The sequence below is a fragment of the Tachypleus tridentatus genome, chromosome 6, assembly GCF_004210375.1.
Source record: "Tachypleus tridentatus isolate NWPU-2018 chromosome 6, ASM421037v1, whole genome shotgun sequence".
NCBI classification, from domain to species: Eukaryota; Metazoa; Arthropoda; class Merostomata; order Xiphosura; family Limulidae; genus Tachypleus; species Tachypleus tridentatus.
In genome coordinates this window covers 138,222,714-138,246,836 of record NC_134830.1, presented here as the reverse complement: position 1 = coordinate 138,246,836, position 24,123 = coordinate 138,222,714, and the positions used below count along the sequence as shown (strand labels likewise).

At 34.8% G+C, this 24,123-nt stretch overlaps 2 protein-coding genes across 13 annotated transcripts in view; one reads left to right on the top strand and one right to left on the bottom strand.

Annotated features, from left to right (window-relative positions):
• Nucleotides 1-7,404, bottom strand: part of LOC143253803 (rab GTPase-binding effector protein 1-like) — a 64,721-nt gene extending 57,317 nt beyond the window's left edge. For 3 of the 6 annotated variants that reach the window (XM_076508211.1, XM_076508205.1, XM_076508207.1), the window contains exon 1: nucleotides 7,189-7,404. In XM_076508211.1, the coding sequence (XP_076364326.1) occupies nucleotides 7,189-7,234 (46 nt within the window). In that variant the 5' untranslated portion in view covers nucleotides 7,235-7,404. The remainder of the gene's footprint in view (nucleotides 1-7,188) is intronic. The other 3 variants (XM_076508208.1, XM_076508209.1, XM_076508206.1) reach the window with 2 other exon arrangements.
• Nucleotides 7,405-9,087: 1,683 nt separating this feature from the next.
• The window catches only part of LOC143253797 (RIMS-binding protein 2-like), a 149,128-nt gene continuing 134,092 nt past the window's right edge, over nucleotides 9,088-24,123 (top strand). For 5 of the 7 annotated variants that reach the window (XM_076508189.1, XM_076508190.1, XM_076508188.1 and 2 more), the window contains exon 1: nucleotides 9,088-9,772. In XM_076508189.1, coding sequence (XP_076364304.1) covers nucleotides 9,191-9,772 — 582 coding nt within the window. In that variant the 5' untranslated portion in view covers nucleotides 9,088-9,190. Of the gene's footprint in view, nucleotides 9,773-18,603; nucleotides 18,768-24,123 lie in introns of those variants that run through there. The other 2 variants (XM_076508194.1, XM_076508193.1) reach the window with 1 other exon arrangement.

Here is a 24,123-nt window from a genome sequence, read left to right as displayed (position 1 = left end):
CTTTTTCTTCATTTCAAAAAGTAGTTATTGATGATTCTCTAATTCTTTTCAAGGATCATATTGTTTTCAAGCAATACATTCCAAGTGCCATAGATATGAAATAACTATCTTGGTATTATGTAATTGTGAGACAAAAATTTTAATATATATGTATCTATTCTGCAAAGACCCCGATTAGGATTTTCAGGACCAGTTGCCAAGCAATTTATGAAAGCATAACTTAGAAAAGTTCATATTATATACTGATTATTATTATTATTATTATTATTATACAAGACTGGAATTATGCAACTTCCTCTTTGAAAATAAGATTATTGTTTTTTTTGTGGAACAGTTAGAATTAATTGGAAGAAAATACCTAAATTTACACCTCTGAAGAAGGGAGATGTTGAGACCAAGAAGCAAGAGAATATTTTAACACTTCAATGGAAAGGCAAATGTCCTGCTACTTTGTTTACTACAGTAAATAAAAGGTGAAATGAAATACAGAAGAAAGGACCAATAACCAAACCTGATATGGCTTTAGATTACACTATCAACATCAGGCTAGTTGACAAAAGTTGCAAGCAGATTGGACAAATTGATTGCCTTCATAAATGTGTTAAGTGGTACAAGAAGCTCTTTTTTCACCTAATTGATATCTCAATTTTGAATTCTTATAACATGTATCTAATAAAAACTGGCAAGAAACCATCAGTAAGGCACTTTAGTTACAATGTAATTTACCAGTTACTGAAAAGGTATGGAAGGATGACAAGACCCTTCCCAGGAAGACATAGCCTCACTATTCCTGATACGCTTGTTGGAAAAGAAGCATTTTCTCAGCAGTTTTTAGAAAGTATTCCATCCTCAGGAGATAGCAAAACTGGACAAAGACAACGTCACGTATGTATGCACACAACAAGAAAAAAAAAGAAGAGAAAGATGGTGACTACCTGTCGTAAAGAATGTAGAGTAAAACTGTGTATTGTAGAATGTTTTCATGATTTTCATACCCTAAAAAAACATTTAAACTTGTAATAAATTGTCTTTATTATGCTTTTCTTTTTCCTTTTCTTTCATATTTTGTTCAAAATGCATGACAAAAATGCTAAAGATCATGTTTGAGAAATTTTTTTTCTGGTTTTTTTTACAGCTGTCATAAGCTGCTACCTACAGCATTCCCATTGTTTAAGGGTTAATGGTGAAAGTGATAAGCCTAGAAAATATATACAAATTATAATAGAGCAAGTATCTTTGACTAAGGCAACTTTATTTTTCTAATAGGTTTGTTCGCCTTTCCAAAGTGTTTCTATCAGATGTGATGGATGCAGTAAGGATGTTTTATGAATGAGATGAAGTAGGTAGACCAATAGGTTGTTTGTTCTTAAAAACATATGAAATATTACCTCAAGACTTATCTTCCTATTACAAATCTAAAGGCAACATGGATATCAAGGTGGTAAATTTTCAGAAATAATTACTAGTTTGCTTTTTCTTCAATTATTTACTTTACTCTGCATGGAAATTCAGTAAAATTTCTCTCAGCAAAATTATAGAATCCATCAAAAGGAAAACAAAAACAAATAATTGAAACCTTACATCTATAAAATGATTTTTGTCCCTGATGGACGTGTTTTTTTAATTATTCAACCCTACTCCCTATCCACTTAAGTTTTTAATTTTTATGAGTTTGACAGCCATTTCGAGTTTCCCTCTTCATGCTACAATGGTACCAGCAAGTGACACACATGCCTTTTTACCCTTCATGTGAAGAAAATGAAATAAATGCCATGCCTGATACAGATACATCTGCTAATATAAGCAACAAAAGAATTATAACATTTCTACCAAATCAAATTCCTACATAGTGTGTGTTGTTAGAAATGTATTGATGTATCTGCAACCTACTGGCCTAGCACTAATATAAGGAAAATTACACTATAAGATATTGACTATTTTTTGTCATTGTAGCCAATAATATACCCTAATATTTTTGTTTGCTGTTGCATAGAATGCTGTAATACAAGACATTTAAAAGAGAATGCATTTGCTGTAGTGTACAACATACTAATTGCTTTGTACTGTAAATATGTCTTATAACAGTGAGGCTTGAACTTTTTGGTTTTAAGCATATGATAACTAAACAACTAATTTCAAACATATACTAAAAGAATTTTGCCTAGAAACAAAATGTTAGCTAACGAAAAGAAGAGAGACAGAATCAGTGAAGGGAACTGTAACCAAAGCAGCTACCATTGCTTTAATTACTAAAATATTCAAAGAAATTATAATCAAGAAAATAACAAGCCAAAATAAATTTTAAAAAATTTAATGGAATTTATAACTTTGGATTATCAGCCATTCTTGAAATGTCTGGAGCATCATCACACATACTACAGAAGGTTTACACTTTTCAACATGCTCCCAGAACCATATGGGGTTGGCAAAAAGTCTGGCATCCTCCTTTTAGAGATAATGGCTTTTTCTTTTTCAGATTTATTAAGGGTGAACATGGTAGATTAATATAAGTATTCAATAGGAAAATACTTAGTCTCAAGTGTATAGTTACACAAGCAAAATTACACCAGAAAAACATTAGACGAAATGAGATCTACTTTGTTTGCAATATTTGGAAAAGCACCTCATAAAAGAACACATGATACGTAAATATGTAATAAGTTCTTTCTATAATGGACATTATATTTGTACAATGCTGTTTCAAAAGGCATACAGATACTACTTGAAAATAACTGGGTTGTGACACTAAGCTTTATGGCTACCTGATGGAGTTAATATCACTGCCAAGTTTCAACATCACAATGGATATACATGAAATATAATTTAAGGGGAAAGCAGTACTACAAGTCCAAGGGTTTAGGAGTTCCCACATGGCAAAGACTACTTCAATAGCCTTTGATAAAATATTTGAAACGTGAAAAATTCTAAGTACCGAAATTCATGTGATGATGAAAGATAATGTCATAAATATTGGAAGGCAATTCTAAGCTCTGGTTTGTTTTGTGGAGCACACACATTCCAAATGTTGTCAACAAAGATGGGTAACAAGGTTGAGATCAGAATGCCTTACAAGAGGTTACAAGATGATGTACTGATGGGATAGAAAAACACTTGCTACATCTTGCAACATCATTTGGAACAGCAGCATCCCCTTAAAGTCCATGTTTCTGACTATGTGCATCAACAAGAGTAATAATAGTCCTAATGACTTCTGAAGAACTAACACTTTCCTCCATGGTTTCCAATTCTGATGTAATACCATCCAGTGGCTTTAAAAAGACTTGTAATCAAAGTTAAGGACAAAGACCATGGAATTCAGACTATGAAAACAACTTTGCTGGAGGTTGTGGAAATATGGTTCAGTGATATCAAGCCAGAAGTCTTACTGGGTTGTAACACTCTTGGATCCAAGATACAAGAATAGGTAGTTTACCTACATTAACAATAAGCTTTACAAATGTTGAAACCTGGAACAAATGAAAGATAAGTGCACTGGAACAGAATGAAAACAAAACTGTCATAAAGAAGCCAAAGCAAGCAGTTTATGGCACTTCTATAAGACCCAGCAGAAACCTGCATTTGATGAATGATGAAATATTGAAGCACCAGTGGAGTAGGAACTGACGGAACAAATAATAGTATCCTGCTTCAGAAAAAGTCACCTGCCCAAGTGTAAGTCTCCAAGAATCACACAAAACTACAATGCTGCCTCACATTTTGTGGATGAGAAGAACAGGCTGATGTGAAATGAAGTTGAAATATTGCTTTTTGTGAAGAACAACCTCCTATTCACAGACTTGTCTTACAAAATTCAACCAGTATAACTATAAGTAAGTATAATTCTGATGTTTTATTTTTATTACCCAAATAAGTAAGTGATTCAAAATTATTGCAAGTTTTTTTTTTCTACACTACTACATTTTTTCTGTCTTAATCTATACTGCTTTTAACATACTTCCATTGTGTTTTAAAGCCTAAAGCCATATAATTTCTCTTTTAAGTAGAAAAACTGTTAGATTAAATTTTGCAAAGTAAGCTGAACAGTTTTATGATGTGTGTGTGTGTGAAGTTCATAATTATGGTTATGTGTATGATGTTTTTGTTATAAACAAACTAACGAGTAACAGTTACAATTTGACAGTTAACATACCTCCATAGGTTTTGTAATTTGCTAAGTGTTTATAAATGCACTAATGAAAAGTATGTTTTCAAAAACCTTTTTATATCTGATTTGTGTTTAAAAACTTTACTATTTTTTTATTCATTTTCTGAATCAAATGCACCAAAAAATACTACTTGCGAACAGCTGTTACCATCACAAGAAAATAACTTGCCCAACAAAATAAACTTCAATTTGTTTCCTTAAAGGTCTTTACTTACACGAATAATTAACATCAGTATAAACCCATATGGTTGGGTAACCATCTGCTAACATTACTGGTCAAGTAAATTTTAACTGGTGTAACACTAATTTCTTCACTATTCAAAAATATCCATTCATGTAATTCACTTTAACTGAAGATTACCTATAACTGTAAAGTTTCTAATTTAGTCATTCCCTTTAAAACATTTACTGCTGAATAGTCTAAAGCAGGAGTCAACAAACTCTTTCCACAAAGGGGCCATAGGACATGTCTGTGAGCAGATAGAGGGCTACATTAAGTTACCAACTTAAATTCTTTTTTAGGACCACTATGGCTTGGTGGATGTGATATTTTGTTTGGGGACTGAGGGCCAGATTTGACCCATGAGTGGTAGGTTGCCAACCCCTGGTCTAATAAAACAATTACAATAAGAACTATACTAATTTAACAACACCTTGGTACACAAACAGGAGAATAATATGTATACTTCTATTTTTGGCCATACACTGTAAGGCCTTTTAGATAGTCAACAAAATTGAAGGTGATAAAAACAAGTAGTTATTTTATTAAGAATTCAAGCTGAAAAAAATTCTTTAATGATGTCAAACTCAACCAACCATTAAATACCATAACATACAAACAATAATGACCCATTTAGTACTTCAACAGTTTCTTTTATTCATCAAAAAATTAAAGACACCTCTTTATTTCTTATAAAGTGTCACCCTCCAGTACTCCCAATGGCAAAGCATTCTGTTGAACAATAAAAAAATTTATCTTATTGATCTCATAGATGATCTTTTAAATTTTTTCAACAAGATTCCCACTTACCCTCAGAAGGAAATAAAGAGGTTAAGTCCAAATGACATGATAACAAGTTAACATATTTCAAAAGGCAATATTTCCCTTTGGTGAATTCAAATTTGATAATGAGAAACATACTTTTTGGTTTTAATAATACAAAGATTAAAGATAGCTTGAAAATGCAGTGAAAGAAATGTTCCTGGGAATGAACAACATTTCAACAAACCTTTGTCCTCATCAGCTTGTCAAAACATTGAACATTTGTAAAACAATTTGTTTCATTGCCCTTTCAAACAGTCTTAAAACCTTATTCTATTTAGTATAAACAAGTTGGCTTTCTTTTATATCACATATTACTAAATGATTTTGCAAAGTTTTAAAATCACATTTCTAATTTCCAGAGATACCTTAGCATCACCATTAAGAAAAAAATAGAAATAACATTAATTATCCAATCCTCAGGCATTTTCCATCTTTCTGTTGGACCACTAAAATGCAAGAGAGGTTCTGAGTATCTGAAGTATGATATTTTCTTTAAAACCCATATAAATGAATGAATGAAAGTTTCATCATAAGGAAAAATGGAACTATAACAGATTAAGGTAACCACCTTTATAAAAACTAAAATTTTATTTTGTTAGGAAAAGAAAGTTTTCACAATAAATGATCTATTATTAACAACAGTAGCTAGCATTTAAAATGGACAATCATATCAAGATTAAAGTGAGAACGGTCCTGACGTAGTACTCCGTCAAACATATTTTGAATGCTTATGCCAACTTCATATTAATAGAAATGAGAATACACAGGATACATATTTTTTTTTGTCATATTGACAATGGTGAAGTTAAAAGAATAATTATAACTTTACAGAATCTATAATATTCTTGCATATTGTGGTTATATAACAAAAACATTGTCATACAGCTTGGAACATTAAGACGTCTTTTGACATGTCATGGATGACAAGACCACATTTATCCTCAAACAGAAAATTAAGTACTAAATACTGATTTGACCCCCCAGATATCCTTCAATCTTTGAAAGACAACAAGGAGCTCCTTGGTCCATTCTGACTGTTCTGTTCATTTTATTAAACACACATATGTCTATTATATCCAGCCCTGATACTTTAATACTCATCAAACCTTCTAGTGAGCTCCCCAAATCTTATTTCATCTTGCAGCTGAAAGCAGTCTATTCCAATAGCTGATAACTGCTCAAGATATATTACCTAATTTGCATACAACATATACCCAGCCAAATATTAAATATGAGGCTCATAAGTTCTAACACTCTTACCATTAATCACAAGAAAAGATTTATGAATTCTGTCTACTCCATTCATAATTCAAAACAAAATTACCTTGGTTTCTTCACTAAAATATTATGTCCAAAAAGATGTGACTAATCACTAATGTTGTAATACATCAAAGAAAGAATTCCATAAGAACACCAGTATTTTTTTAGCTAAGTCTATAAACTACTTGTAAAAAAAAAAAGGTTAAAACAATACTCAAATTTAACTTATGTTGCCACAACCCATGGCATTCAAGCAATTTTAAACATTTGAAAAAAAAAAGTTGAAATAGCTTTAACTAATAACAGAGAAGTTTAATAAAAACTTCAACAATCAATTGCTATCACTATTTCTCTGTAGTACTTGAAATATTACGTTTTATTATTAATTAGGTTAATTGCCATTTGTAATAGTTTTCAACACAATTAAATCACAAACAACTTCTGTAAATCTAATCTGTATTGCTATGAAGTATTATGTATACAGTATAGATATGCGTCTACCACGTAACAATCTGCAGTAAACTAAGTGTAACATAGCACTGTAACTGGATATCACAAGATAGAATTACCAGCACATAATGCCTCAAATTCACTACAGTCGAAGTTACTGATTAATCATAACTGCAATAAGATTATTTTACAACGTCAGAAGCTGAAGCTTCAGTAAATTAAGACTGTTTTTTGTTTTTATTATTAACATTTAAATTAAAGCTCCTACCGTCTTTCTCCTCGGCTAAATTGCTACTTGAAGTACTTTCATTCATACTTGAAAGAGCACGGTTTAATTTAGCGCCAAAAACTAAATCGGTACAATATTTTAGTACTGTGACTTAAATAAAAAATAAGCTAACCGGTAAAAAACATGACTTGAATCACTTTCCTCGACTACGCCTTTCGCCATGTTTTTACCAGGTTTTTGGGGTGTGAACATGCGCATAGCTATTTACCTTTATTGTGGCGCTGAAGAGAATAACCAGACTTATGACATAATATACACAATTTCATATAATATTATTTATTGTGTTTTATTTCCCTTACGAAAACTACACAACTTTTCCCGACAACACTTATGTTTGGTTCCAATAATATTTTATAAAAATATAATGGGAAATTATATTTAAATTTATTAATTTTACATATTTATTTTATGAGAATTAGAAATGTGACCGTTTACAAATTCAAGATACTTGTTTTGTTTGTTTATTTTTTTTAATTTCGCGCAAAGCTACTCAAGGGCTAGCTATCTAGCCGTCCCTAATTTAGCAGTGTAAGACTAGAGGGAAGGCAGCCAGTCATCACCACCCACTGCCAACTCTTGGGCTACTCGAACGAATAGTGGGATTGACTGACATATTATAACGCCCTAACAGCTGAAATGGCAAGCATGTTTGATACTCCAGGCATTCGAACCCGCAACCTTCAGAATCTGAGTCGAACGCCTTAGCCCACGTGGCCATGCCGGGCTTCAAGATACTTAAGTTTATGATTTTGTTTAATGATGTCAGTGATTAAAATTATCAGATTTCTGCTATCCTTGTCTTAACAAATATGTTGTTTTCATAATTTTAAAACGTATTGAAGAGTTATTTTACGGAAGGAATATAAAGTCAATAAGCTAGCACAGTGCAGATTTCAGTGCCAACAAATCATTTCGTAATATTAACTGTGCAAAAATAAAAATATTTCTTACAAAGATATATAATGTTCGACCGATAGGTGAGAGTTCTGCCGTAGCCAGTTTTTGTGTTTTTTCGCTGAAATTAAACCTTCCTTCGTTTCATTAAAACGGCTCAACACAGCACATACCGCTTTGTTCTAAACATTAAAATTTCGTACTTTGCATTTTATTACAATTGCAGAACAGGAAACTTTACGTTAAAAAGTCCTGTAACATAATCTACTCAAAAGTTTGTTTGTAGTTAAACACAAAGCTACACAAAGGGATATCTGTTCTCTACCCACCGTGGGTATAAAAACCCGGTTTTTAGCGTTGTAAGTCCTCAGACATATCGCTGTGTCACCGGGGCCTACTCAGAAGAATTCGATTTTAATCACCCATATGTACTTTCAAATTACGACAACAGGATCAGAATTTTAAATTTGTGTAGCCACAAGAGATGGGGTAAGTGAATATGAACGTCAATATCACAATCTATGAATAACCTTGTGTATTGTATAAAAATTATCAAGGTAGAAACACATTCTTATGCTAATTATCTAGGTTCATTTACATTTCTCTATAAACGTTTTGTACGTCCAAGAGATAGTAGAATGCACTAATCCACATTTTCGATGACGCTCGTATTTTTTGCTGTATAATGTTTTATTATAGATGTAGTTCAGTTATAAAAACTTATTTTGTTTGTCGTCGAGCACACGCACGAAACCTAGTTTTTAAAGGTGAGACCCACACTGAGCTACTGGAGGCGACAGATTTTTATGGAGTTAAGTTTGCAAAATTTTATTTTACAGCGACATCTTTGTTGAGTGCAATTTTTTACTCTGAAGCTACGTTTTATGTAATCTGCAGATGGTGACTTTATCTGTTTGTTGCGCACGCTTACTTATCTCGTGATGTTCCCTTCTGTTTTCTTACATTCTTTGAGGGCCGTCAACGCCTGTGTTGCAGTTGACTCATATGCTCACTCACTAACAGTCCGACTTTAGCGACAGTAAAATGTTGCTATTGTTAAACCAATGGAGATAACTCTGCTTCTAATATGCCAGGAAATAATTCCAAGAATCTTACATTTGCTATGGCAAAAGAACGTTGCCGTCCTCGAGTCCGATGTCGCGTGTACGTGAAACGAAAAACTGCGACATTACCCACAGTAAACGAAAGCAGTTCAAGAGAGGAAAATGGAGAGACGTACCCTCAGAGCTTGGAAACTGCGATTCCGAAAGAAACATATTTGTGTTTTCAAAAGGTACTTGCTGATTTATTAGATAAGTTTAAAAATAAGAAGAAAGAAACCCCCAAAGAAAGGTTAAAACTTTCAAAATGTGGAGGTCAAAAAGTTAGTTGCTCCAACCAATTATCACAGCCTGAATCAAAGTTAAATCAGTCGTTGTTTATAACAGAAGAAAAACTAGAAATTCCAGAAAATAATGGGAATCGAGAGCAGCAAATGACAAATGTAGAGTCAACAATAACAAATAACGTTGTGCAAGCTATCCATTCAAAACTAAATGGTTATACTCACATCACTTTAAACGAGGAAGTAAGAAACCAACTGACGATTATATCTGACGTAAAAAGGAAATATACTGATCTTAGACGAAACTGGAGCTATCCTTTACAGGTAAGTAATATATTATAGTTTGTTTTTACAGCAAAACTACACAGTGGGCTAGTCCGGCATAGCCAGGTGGTTAAGGCACTCGACTTGTAATCTGAGGTTCGCGGGTTCGAATCCCCGTCACACCAAACATGCTCGTCCTTTTAGCCGAGAGGACGTTATAATGTGACGGTCAATTCCACTGTTCGTTAGCAAAATGGTAGTCCAAGAGTTGGCGATGTGTGGTGATGACTAGCTGCCTTCCCTCTAGTCTTACACTACTAAATTAGGAGCAGCTAGCGCAGATAGCCCTCGTGTAGCTTGGCTCGAAATTCAAAAATAAAAATAATTACAATAACTTTCGATCAGAATAAGTCACACACTTAGCGCGAAACTTATAATAAATCTGGCCGTATTAGATGGTGGTGAAATGTTTCATTTAAACCTATAGAATCTCTAACACAGTTGATGTAAGTAAGATTGTGTTTCCTCTAAAAACGAGGGAGTGTCAATTATGTTTTGTTCTGATGTTAAGATATAAGAACTACCACTATTCCAGACAGTTGGTGGTAAACTATGGAACTAAATTAATTATGATGCTGCAACTCACACAGGTTCGATTTTTTTACGCTACAGACGAGGATAACATAGCAAGGCATGTTTCTAATGTCTGGAATCGAAAAACAATGAAGCATTGTACAACAGTCACAAACTAGTAACTTATCTTCGTTTCCACAGTTTCCCCTTAGAAATGTTTTTTGCTGTTTAATCTACCAGTCCGACCGGAAAAGTAACATTTCTAGAGCGCGCGTGTTTGGGTGGTTACGTTTACACTGATGTTTTTTAAATTAGTTGCTAATTTCTCCAAAACCTGAAATTAAAGGGGTATGTTCGAGCTTTCAGGAGGGAAAAAGTCAAGGGATGAGACCATGGGAATGAAGGTGGATTGTATGCCATAATAAAACTGGAAAACGTTTAGCTACCATTTTCTCACAAAACCTTCCGTAACTAGCTGTCTACACCATCTAAATTTGCTGCCAGGAAACTGTTACGTATAGAAGAAAACAGCAAAGTATAAAACTATATTATAGAACTACGTTTCCTACAAAGAACTACATTTTTGGTTTCATAAAAAAAAACAAAGCAAGTTGATCTAACCGGAGAACGACTAATCGGTATCAACGTGTATGATTAGTTGACCACTAAGAAGGAAGGGGAGAGAAATGGGAAAGTTCATGAGAAGAATAAAAAGAAAACCCCTAGTATCTCCTACTAGATGTCACTGAGAACGTGGGTATACGTTTGTTTTTTACAAAATAAAATGACAAATTGTAAAACATCGGTTATGAAAACAAACAAATTACTACGTACCAACACAATACTCACCTTTTGATATTCAGAGACGTTGATGAAAATGAACGTAGTCACGTGATTTTTACTTATTTTTCTAATTTATCCGTATCGCGAAAGCGCCGAGTTTGTATTGTACTTATCAATACCTATCACACCTTATGTTTGTCGAAATACTCGTACAGTGATGACGTAAGCGAAGGTTAAACAGGTTGCAGAGTTGAACGAACACACACCACCTATCTGCAGTTGTCAATGGACAACGAACTCAGCAGTGTATCTCTACATAGAACCAACTGTCCTTCCAGGTAATAAAAACTGTTATTCGTTTCACCAGTGCTCTATATTATATTCATGAGTGAAAGAATGTAGTCGAAATGTTGGAATATGATTCGTCGATTACAATTAGTAAAATTATTAACCGAACATTACTCAATATATTTGTATACCACTATCTGCTTGGTTTCAACGATATACTGTTTCTTATGTTAAATCAATAGACGTTATTTCGTATTTGCTTGAAATTCAAATTGGGAATCGAAACAAGAAATTTATACCGACGCTGTTTTATCAGTTTATTTGTTTGTTTTAAATTTCTGAGTTTTCCGCGAAAATACTCAAATTATACTGCTACTAGCCTCCACAATTTTGAGGAGGTAAATTAGAAGGAAGATAAATAGTCAATACCATCCGCCGCTAACTCTTGGATTTTTCTTTATCAATAAAAAGTGCAATTAACAGCTACATTATTATACCCCAATGACTGAAAGGGTGAACATATAATTCTCAGGCTACGAGTTGAGTCCTAACAGTTTCAACTTATATATATAAAAAAGAAAGACATCAATAATTACTGCAGCCAAAAACAAATGGAATTATTTCTATTATTTGGTTAGATGATCGATTCCATAATGACGTCATATATATATATATATATATACTTGTTTAAAAACTGTTAATGCGATTGGCTGCTGGTTAAACAAAAGTGTAACTTAAGTATACTGAGAATGAAATGGAATTAAAAAAGATTTAATTATTTAAATACATTTTGTACGTGTATTTTGTTAAAACCGTTCATAATTTAACATTCATAAACCAAATGGAGGGCTTGTTTGTTTGTTTTAAATTCACGCAAAGCTACACGAGGGCTATCCGTGCTAGGCGTTCCTAATTTAGCAGTGTAAGACAAGAGGGAAGGCTGCTAGTCATCACCACCCACCGCCAATTCTTGGGCTACTCTTTTACCACCGAATAGTGGGAATGACCGTCAAATTATAACACACCCCCAACTGAAAGGGCGACATGTTTGATATGACAGGGATTCGAACACGCGACCCTCGGATTACGAGACGAGTGCCTTAACAATCTGACTATACCGGGCCGGCGTGGACGGAGGTTTTGCTTTGCATGCGGTTTTCTATTTGGTCAAGTATTTTTAAAGTTAAAAATTTAAGAGTTTCTGACTTGGCCATTTGGTTCTCGCGTACGTCAGTTTCTTTTCAGATTGAAAACTTCAATTCTATTTTAACAACTTAATTGACAAACTTTCTATTAGATTTGTTTGTTTTTGAAATTTCGCGCAAAGCTACACAAGGGCTATCTGCGCTAGCCGTCCCTTAGTAGCATAAGACTAGAGAGAAGGCAGCTAGTAATCACTATTCACTGCCAGTTCTTGGGCTACTCTTTTACCAACGAATAGAGAGAGTGAACTTCACAAACAAAATGAATAACACAAAAGTCCTAACTTTCAAATAATTTATTTAAATATGTTAGTATGGCATTCATTGTAACCTCACCAAAATGTTTTCTTTAAGCTTTAAGAACTCACTATGTATATACACTTAAAACATGGTATACATTGGATTATGTCAGAGTGATCTTGTACGAAGAGCTATAGGACAAAGTAGCGGTGGTAGGGGTGCTTCCTGCAACCCACTTTCAACTTCCACAGTGTTTCACGTGATTAATTAATTGACGGTCATTGGCCATAGAAGTATCTCACGGCCGAAACCGAAATGTCAAGGGTCAAAGTAGGAAACGGGTATAACTAAAGAAACAGCTCTTCATATCAACCTGATGGTGGTTGTTGGAGAAGAAGGTTTAGCTGAGTTTATGTATTATTGCAATAGTTGCGAACATTTCTTTCTTTACGTTCCTCTGTAGAGAGTTTTACTTTACTCTCTGAGATACGTAAGATGTTTGTGTGCCTTCCCGCCACATTGTGTTTATGCTGTATTATAGAAAAAAAGTATCTTTTTATGTATGTAAGGAGGTAGAGCAATCTATGAATGTAGTTAACATTAACTTACGTCAAAGATAATAAACGTTCAATAACCACAACAATGAGGTAGAGGGGTTGCGAACCCCCAGTTCAAAGTTTGGTTGAAATTGGCCAAACGACCTAGGAGTAGATTGATAACGGACAGGCAGAAACAAAAATGTTTGTACTTTGTATGTATAGACAAGTATTTGATAAATATGTAAAAAAAAAATTACTTTTTCGTGTGGCCAGGAGTGGTCTATTAGTTATAATTTGTGTACAGGACCGTGAAACTAAGGATTCGTGGTTTGCATTCCACTGTCGCAAAATTTTGCTCTGTATCTGCCTTACCTCTAGTCCATAAGTTCAAAATTAGAGACAGCCAGCAGAAATATTCCATGAATAACTATGCGCAAATATCCGAAAAAAACAAATAATCTTTTTGCTGGTTCTTTAAAATGGTTAATTAATTTCATTTAGATCACCACCTATGTTAAAATATAGATGGCTGAAAGCGAGCCTGTGTGTCACCACAGAATAATTTTGCCAATTAACTACGTATAGTAACTACGATACACTATTCCGCTGTCTTATGGCAGAAAACGCCTCACTGAAACGAGCGTTACCATGGATCTTTATTCTCGCGGGTTCTATTATCTATAAAAGGGGTGGAGAAGATTATTTCAGCATGGGATTAAATTAAAACTCGATGTACACTTCTCATATTGTTTTGTTTTTTACTGACTATAAATTGAATGTTTAACCCTTTGTTATGTACTAAGGCACTTAATAACAGTTTTGAATTTAAAACCACAGTAGGATTACAAGTTTACAAAGTTTCTTCGTAATTCTTTCAAAACTTTAAACAAAAAGAGGAAGCATTATTTACAGTTATCAGCTGACAAACATCAACATGTCGAACGTTGTTGTACATTGAACTCGAAGAAACCATTCTCCACGGTGCGCTATTTAATTTGATTATCTACAAATACGTACACACCTGTTTTATGTTTTAGTGGCCTGATTGGGGTCGTTGTGATGCTTGAATACAACGAAGGTAATTAATTAATACGCATTCAGCCTCAACAGTGTAACATAATGTATTTTATTGTAGGATTTTCCAGTGTCTCACTGGCCTCCCTTTTTCTCGATCCATGGAGGAAATTTAGGTTAATATATATTTTATTCACAGAAGGAAGACTGAAATATAACCATGGGTGGCCAGAAAGTTCGGCTTCTCTTCATCCCACTACGTGGGTTAATATTAACTGGCGCTTAACTTTATAGAATGTTGGATTATTATGGAAGAATAAAAAAAATAATAATACTGAGCTAACTTGTGGGATTGTCTCAAGAAATCAGGAGAATCTGTAATCATCTCATCAAAGGAGATGGTAAATTTGTAGATTTCTATTATATGGTTAGCTAAGGGAGATAATAAATTTGTAGAATTCCACTATGTAATTGGCTTAGAAACGTGACTAGTTTCTAAGATTTTACTATTAAGGGATATAAGAAACTTACGAGATTCTACTCTCTGATTGGCTTAATTTGTAGGATTCTACTATCTGATTGGTTAAGAGGGATGACAAATTTGTTGGATTCTACTACCTAATTGGTTAAGAGGGATGACAAATTTGTAATATTTTATTTCTTGATTGGCTGAGATAGATGACAAATTTGTAATATTTTATTTCTTGATTGGCTCAGATATATGACAAATTCACTCGTTGGTATTTCTTCTGAATTTCTTTCTTTTTCTGTATCATGGTCCATCATTAGATTTCAGTAAAGTTCGAGAATAATTATGTTGTGGACCAGGGTTACAAATTAAAATACTTATATAATACTGATAAGGGCAGAGTGTGAGAAAAACTCGTCTATTGAGTTCATGTGATATCTTTTGTTGAGAAGCTGTATAGCCTGATTGGTCAGTGGGTGTAGCCTGTCAGAGAAACTTTGTTTCGGTTGTTGCAAACTATTTAATAACGTGTTTTAAGGTTTAACAATCCAAGCCCGAGAAAAAGAACGATAATTTACAGGGAGAAAATCTAGATTAATTTACTGGAAGCAAACAAACATTCTCAAACAAGTAATAAAAACACTATGTTGCAGTGTGTAAGTATAATTTAAAATTAAATTCATGTTTATTTAATTTTGCGCAAAGCTACTCGAAGACTATCTGCCCTAACCATTTATAATTTAGAAGAGATAGACTAAAGAAGGGGCAGCGAGTCAACACTGCTTACCGCCAACTCTTGCGCTTCTGTTTACCAACGAATAGTGGGATTGACCTTCACTTTTTATAACGCTCCCACGACCCAAAGGGAGGTGATGTTCTGTGATGGGAATTCGAACCCACAATCCGCCAAATGTAAGTCGATGCCCTAACCAGCAACCCCCCTTAATAAATGTTACATTTATTATTTTGAGTTTTTTTTTTGTTTCTTTCTTCAGAATTTTCGAAGTGCAGTTTACGATATTCAGATTTATAACAGGCTAGGCATGGCCAAGTGGTTAGAGAGCGCTCGACTCGCAACCTGAGGGTCACGGGTTTGAAACCCTTTTGCACCAAACATGCTCGCCCTATCAGCCGTGGGTGTGTTGTAATGTGACGATCAACTCCACTATTCGTTGGTAAAAGAGTAACCCAAGAGTTGGCGGTTGGTAGTGATGACTAGCTGCCTTCCTTCTAGTCCTACACTGCTAAATTAGGGACGGCTAGCGCAGAAAGCTCTCGAGTAGCTTTGCACGAAATTCAAAACAAAGAAACAACCATAATCTTCAAGTTATTTATAACAGAGAGTTACTTAATTGCGAAATATTTACGGGAAAAAAGTAAAATTTTGTTTCAAGGTCACCCTAGTTTGTAACGTCCAGAGCATCGCATAGGATTACATTACCAAAGAATGTGGTTTATAACGCCAGTGCCTCTCAGTGGCACAGCGAAATGTCTGCGAACGTACACATCTATAAACCGGGTTTCGATACCCGTGGTGTGAGAACATAAATAGCTTACTGTGTAGCTTTGTGCTTAATTCCAAAGAAATAAAGAAAACTCGTTAGAGAGCTTACTTTTTCGTCATGATGCAAAAGGGAGGTTAATAAGAGTTTCACCTTCTTATAGGTCGTAAAGCAACGAACGCATAATCTATTTAGAGAAGAGTGCGTGTGTGTTTTCTTATATCAAAGCCACATTAAGTTATCTGCTGAGTCCACCGAGGAGAATCAAACCCCTGATTTTAGCGTTGTAACTACGTAAGCTTACTGCTGTACCAGCGGGGGACAAACAAGAGCGACAAAAGGTTCCTTAAACATTAACTAAACGTTGTAGAAACAAAACAGAATCAAAACAAGACCTGTTTTGCCCTCGTACAAGGTGTAACAAAAGTAGTCAGTCTTTCATTGTCTGTAAATCCATAAAACAAATCTTATAATTCAAAGAATGAAAGTAGTCAGTCTTTCATTGTCCGTAAATCCATAAAACAAATCTTATAATTCAAAGAATGAAAGTAGTCAGTCTTTCATTGTCCGTAAATCCATAAAACAAATTTTATAATTCAAAGAATGAAAGTATAGAAGAAAGACTAATGGTACATCTAGTGTCGAAGAGGCCTTTCATGTGAGACCAGGGCTCATTAAACTGGCCCTAATTCATCAGTGAGTTACCATCGTTATCAACAATTTCGTTCGTAATCCTAATAATATATAATAGGATTCAGCCTACTTGGTAGATTATATACTTAGGAGAATAACAGGCTGCAATTCCAAATATTCCTGATTCGCGTCCCGTTCCTGAAAAAAAAACAACAGAACATCTGCACCTTAGAAAAGAGGGCGTGATTTAAGCGTGACAATCAAATTCAATTTTTCGGCCATATTAGAGTAACCCAAGAGTTAGTAGTAGATGGTGTTAACGTGATAGTCAATTCAAAATTGGTCTTAAGCGAAAGTTCTCGGGCAAACAAACTAAGTTGCTTTGTTTGTTGTCTGAGTTCGAATCCCCGTCACACCAAACATGCTTGCCCTTTCAGCCGTGAGGGCGTTATAATGTGACGGTCAATCCCATTATTCATTGGTAAAAGAGTAGCCCAAGAGTTGGCGGTGGGTGGTGATGACTAGCTGCCTTCCCTCTAGCCTTACACAACTAAATTAGGGACGGCCAGCTTCAGATAGCCCTCGAGTAACTTTGCGCGAAATTAAAAAATTAACAAACAAACTCTCTAGTCTTTCACTGCCAAATTAGCGACGGCTAGCGCTATAGCCCTTGTGTAGCTTTGTTCGAAATTCATAACAAACCAAACCAGATGTTTGTTTTAAGAGAAGAGGATGAAAGCGAACTGTTTACGACATGTCATGTGACCGACACGTGTTAAAGAAGAATGATCTGAGTGCTTGTGAGATAGTACCTAATTCTGATTAAAAGTTGTTTGGTATCACAAGCTGAGCGCTTTGTCTTTGTTTGTTTGTACTTACGCATAGAGCTACACAATGGGTAATTTATGTTGTTTCTACCACGGATGTAACCTGGTTTTTAGCGTTTTATGTCCTCAAACTCAACCATTCAGCCACTGGGGGACGAATACTTTGTCTCACCCTCCGAATCGAAAAAAAAATTATGGTCGAGAAAAATTCTGTCTTTATTCAAAAACGCATATATCGTATACCCGAGGCTCCTCTTCTAACCTTAAAACTCTCACTTTGACACACGTATAGAAGAAATACGTAAAAGTCATGGCGCGTGACTGAGCAGCCGACAGTTAAATTAAACATTAACAACCTGGTAAAAGCTCTTAATAGAGAATTTACTTCAAAGATCAATGGTCAATCCCACTCTTTGTTGGTGAAAGAGTAGGCCAAGAGTTGCCTGTGGGTGGTGATTACTAGCTACTCTCCCTCCAGTCTTGCACTGCTAAATGATGGACGGCTAGCGCAGATAGTTCTCGCGTAACTTTGCGCGAAATAAAAAACAACAACAAAACAATAAAGTTTAAAGTGCAATGTTCCAAAACTCCGCCAGCCTCATCCCAGAAAAAACAAAACAGGTTCCAGTAACTCTTACTCTAGAAATTAAGCGCTATAAAAACTGAGGTTATTTAGGGTTTAATTAGTTTCTTCCGAAATAATTTCAGTATTGTTTCCCGGACGTCCCAACAGATGGCAGAACTAGAATTTTCTACCCAATTGGAACCAGCAAGGCGTGAACAAAAGTGTTTTAAACATGCGTTGTTACGAGATATTCTTCTAGTTTTGTCGTCCTCAAAGTGTAGAGAACAGGTCTTGGTCGTTAGGTTCCTCATTTGTAAAGTTTGTTGCTGTCTTTGAAATGAGCTTATGAGGAAGCATGCTAACGTGAAACGTGTTACCTAAAAGATGGTGTATATACGGCCAAAAAGCCATTCTATTCAGGTAACAAGTTTATCTGTCATATAGAACTTTAAAATAAGGCTGGAAATACAGAAATGTATAGCATACACTTAGGTTTCACATAAATAATACTACGTGTATTATATTTTGTTCTTTCTTTAATTTTAGGTTTAATAGTATGGATGAAACTTTTATGTAAAATACATTTTATTTTATTTATCTGTTTACTTATTTTTTACACATTTTGTTATATACTATTCATTATTATAATTATTTTGCACTATCAGCTTATTATATTCTCATAAGTATATAATCTACCAAGCAGGCTGAATCCTATTATATATTATTAGGATTACGAACGAAATTGTTGATAACAACGATGGTAACTCACTGATGAATTAGGGCCAACCTAATGAGTTCTGGTCTCACATGAAAGGCCTCTTTGACACTAGATGTACCATTAGTCTTTCTTCTATACTTTCATTCTTTGAATTATAAGATTTGTTTTATGGATTTGCACACTACTAATTAATACTGTCTGTTTTAGAGCAAAGCTGCACAATGGGCTTTCTGCAGTCTGCCTACCAAGGATACTAAACCTCGAATTGATTTCTGTAATTCTATAAACTTACCGCCGAAACGTTTGGAGATCCCTAATTAATGGGTTATTTTGTAGTTATGATTTATTTAGGAAGTTTACTTGGATCAAAAGTTAATAATAATAAAGAAACAAAATCGGAAGTGAAAACGTTGGTGTTTTTTAAGTTGTTTTATAAAAATAACCCTGTTTCTAAAAAATAAAAACTTTATACTACCTACATTTTCATTATAACTAATCTTCCACTTCAGTTCAATGTAAGAATCAAATCCTTTTCAGTTAGATGACCAGTTTTTGGTATAGATGTCAGAGATGACAAGGTCGGTGCTTTTTTTGTTCGAGGTTAACGCATTAAAGAAGCACCTGTCCAGACTTTATGTTCGGAAATATTTTGAAAGCTTGCTTTATGTAGTTATGTATAATATCACGAAAGATTAAAGCAAACTATCACAAAACATTTTAAAGAAAAATAATAAGAGTTTGTCGCCATTTTCTGTGTCACACGGAGCATTTGGAACTGTTTGCAATTTGTTTTATATTTAGAATAATTTGTATACATCAAGTATAAGATGATAATGTTTTAAGAGCTTTTAAAGTTACACGTCATAATTTGTTCATTTCGAAATTGGTGCAAAGATACGCGAGAACTTGTTTGTTTTAAATTTGATTTTTAGTGTTATAAGCACCCAGATTTGACGATTACTCACCAGAAGACAGTTTTGATATAGCTATTCACAACACAGCTGAACATATATATACTAAAACTGAACGACGTGGGGGCTATTGGGTTTGAGAGAGCACAGTCGGATCATGCTAATGCTTTTTAGATCTCTACGACACTGAAATGTGTTTAATATGTAAACTAAGTCTTACTCAAAAATTTAAATTCATTCTCTTTTTGAAAGAGCTAAACCTTGTTTGATAAGTTGAAGCTATTCTGCCTGTTGATACCACGTTAACCCCTTTCTGTCACCTACATTATTATTCTTCAGTCATAAACCCACAGTTCTAGTTATGATATCACAATGAGTTAATTTGAAGATATATTTGGCGTTTGATATTTTCAAACTTGGACACACGTTATGCGACTTAGTAATACCTTATGCGACATATGAAATAAACTTTCTGACTCCAAGAATCTGTCTGTACAGATAAGATTAGCCCAAGAGATAGAATGGCATGAGTAACTGATTGGACAATGTGGCATTAATGACAAGAAAACTTGCCTTAGGAATGATGTGGTTGTACACATAAAGTCATTAATGACAAGAAAACATGTCTTAAGAATGTTGTGATTGGACAACGTGGCATTAGCGACAAGAAAACTTGTCTTAGGAATGTTGTGATTGGCTAATGTGGTACTAGTGACAAGAAAACTTGCATTAGGTATATTGTGATTGGACAATGTGGCATAAGTCTGTATATGTTTAATCGATTCTCACGAGATGGTGTATTTTGCAGAGGGGCAACAAGTATTTTTCCTTTGGAAAATGAGAAACACATTTCTCTATTAATTCAGTATATATTGTTGATTTAGACTTTGCCCTTCCCCCTTAGAGAAATTTTCGTGGACGCCCATGGTCTTCCCCAACAATACCTGCCTGTATTACGTCCAGAAATTCTGTGATGTTTTGTTCTGTTGTTAAACACTGGAAAATTGTACTTACTGGTTGCTTTTTTCGTGCACTTAAACGTTTTATCATTATTGTTTTTTTAAGAACTGTACGTACAGCGTGCTTTGAGATGGGTATCTTAAGTTCGTGCAACTAGAAAACACAAAACACACTTTACCACTGATGTTGAACTAACTATAAACGTGGACTGGGCGTGGCTTACTAATAGTGTGGCCGAACTATCAATATGCGTATTCATGGCTCGCATTCCGTATTCGTAAAATATGCGTTTCGCTTTTTAGAACCAAGAGTGGTTTATAAGAATCATGGTCAAATTACACTGTTCAGTAAGACAAAAATATCTTCACAGTCAACGGAGAGTATTGTTGACTAGCGCTCTTCCCACTAATGTATCAATTTCAAATTTCATTTCTATATTTTTTATTGTAAAGCACAAAGCTGCACAGTGATCTATCTGTGCTGTACCTATTGCAGGGATTTAACCCCGAACTTGTATCCCTTCAGACCATAACCTAATGCTTTGAATGCACTCACGTCATTAACACTTAAAGTTTTCTCAAAGCTTTCCACTAGAAGGCTAACAAGTTTACCTGCTTTACAGAAGTTTCCAGTAGTTCTATATAAGTTCTTAACCATTTCATAATGGAATTGTCAGTCAAATGAATGATACACCTCACTGATGTTAGATTGTTTTGGTAGCGCTTTACAAAAAAGATAGGCATGGGTAAGTATGTTTAATGATCAGGTGACATGGCTTTATGAAAGTCTACAATAGCAAATATTCGCATCAACAATAAGTCTTCTATGAACCTGTTTAACCGTACTGTGTTTTTCCTGCGAAACGTAAGCCTGACCCTTCGTATAGAACTTCGTTATAACCTGATTTTTTTTTCCTTTTTTTAAATGCTAAATGGATTAATTAAAAATTATTTAAAGTTTACCGTTTAGTTCTGAGGCTATTAGTGGTAAAACTCTGACGTCATTAATATCTCTTTGTGAAAACGAAAACTTAAAGTGTGACTAATTACTGGCATAGCTTTGGGAAAGATATTGCTAAATTGAAGCATTATAGGATATTTTGCTATATAAACCATTCCAGTTTTATGCTTTGGAAGGTAGAGGGGGTTTTAGCAGCCGTGTAGGTAATTTACAAGTGCAAGATGATCATTATTGCTGAAAAGGTTTTTAAATACTTACAAGAGGTAAAAAACACACACAAAAGTTAAGCCTAAACAAGAGGCACATTATACCTCTGAAAGGATTACTGTGATTCACTAAAGAACTGGTAAAAATCACGGAGAAGCGGCGAGTTTTTTATTGTTGAAACTCCTGTTCGCTCCAGTTTTTTAACTGGTGAGCGCGTTCGAGACGCAAAATAGCTGAACACAATTTGCACTTTCAGAGGTAAGCATGTTAAAACGACAGACAATCTTATTATTTTGTTAACAACCGGAAAATCCGAATCTCTCTAGAGATATTTGGCTTGCTGACCTCTCATTCCTGGTACACATGAGGTGCCGTACGAATTGAAAATTCTATTTCTATTATAAATTAAAATAAAAACTTTTTATATCCCCATTGAAATGTAATTGTATCTATCTAAAACGCCTTTTAATGTAATCCAATAAATGTACATTATTATAGTAAACTTAACATATGATTAAACAAGCTGAAGAGAATGGAGATAGTCGTGACCTAATAGTTAACGTGTGAAGTCCAAATTTAATCTCGCGAGCTCCACAATGGGACAGCGATATGTCTGTGGGTTTAGAACTATAGAAATCGGGTTTCTATACCCGTGATGAGCAGAGCACATGTAACACTCGTGTAGTTTCGCACGAACTTCAACACAAACAAACAATTTCTTAGTCAGTAGTTCAAAATCAGGAGCGGCTATGCTTGAACGTTGGGGTCACTGGCCCAATCGTTCATCCTATGTCACGTAAAGTGCTATTCAGGTTGAAAATACTAAAGAGACCCAAGAAGTGGGGTATAAAATTACTATGTTTTTATTCAAAGATAACGCTTGTACATCTATTAATAATCTTCAGACTAAAAACAAAATTGTTCAATGTCGGTTGACAGTCACAAATTAGGAGTTGGACGTATGTTTGTGTGCACGTGAGGTCCCAGAAAGGGAGTAAATGGAAATTCCATATTAAATCAGTCTTCAATACGACACCCATGAACCGGCTTGTAATAGTAAATTTCGCCCCGTTTACGTCATGGAGTTCTACCCGCCAATTTCGCTTAGTTCTGTATCGTGCGACAAGTTATTGTTTTTAAATTAAGCACAAAGGTACAAAATGGGCTATCTGTGCTCTGCCCACAACGGATATCGAAACCCGGTTTTTTTAGCGTTGTAAGTCCGCAGACATACCGTTGAGCCACTGGGGGGCCGTGGGACAAGACTATGAAACCAACTTTGACGTAATACTAGTCAGCATTCGAGCAGAAAGTCCGAATGGGGTGTTGGTAGCTATTTCATTTCTGCACCAAATTGATGATAGGGATAATAATATGATGAAAATGGTTTATGAGCTGCCATTTTGATTTAGTGCCAGTCCGTGGTGTCCATTATAGAAGTCGTTATAGACAACGTTTCGAACATCTGTGAAAGGTTATGAATGCAATTATAATCATATCTTTCTCATTTGTCGTGTTTCTGGGGAGACAAGACATCTGTAAAAGTTACCCATCTTTTTCGTTGTTGTTGCTGTAAAATGACTCCACTCTAATTTTACGTTCAGAAGCTCTGTGGAAAGATAAGGCAGAGCCATGTCTCGTAAAATGTTTACCTTTTGTATTTGATTATAAAACGAACTTGTTGAAACTTCGCACTCAGAGGTTTCAGTTGAGAGGTAAAACAAGCACGAGTCTTTTAAAAGTTGTTCCCGGCTTGGCCAGGTGGGTAAGACACTCGATTCGTAATCTGAGGGTCGCGGGTTCAAATCCTGGTCACACTAAACATGTTCGCCCTTTCAGCCGTGGGGACGTTATAATGTAACGGTCAATCCCACTATTCGTAACCGAACAGTTGGCGGTGGGTGGTGATGACTAGCTGCTTCCCTCTAGTCTTACACTGCTAAGTTATGGACGGCTAGCACAGATAACCCTCATGTAGCTTTGCGCGAAATTTAAATAAAATAAATAAGCCATCGTTAAT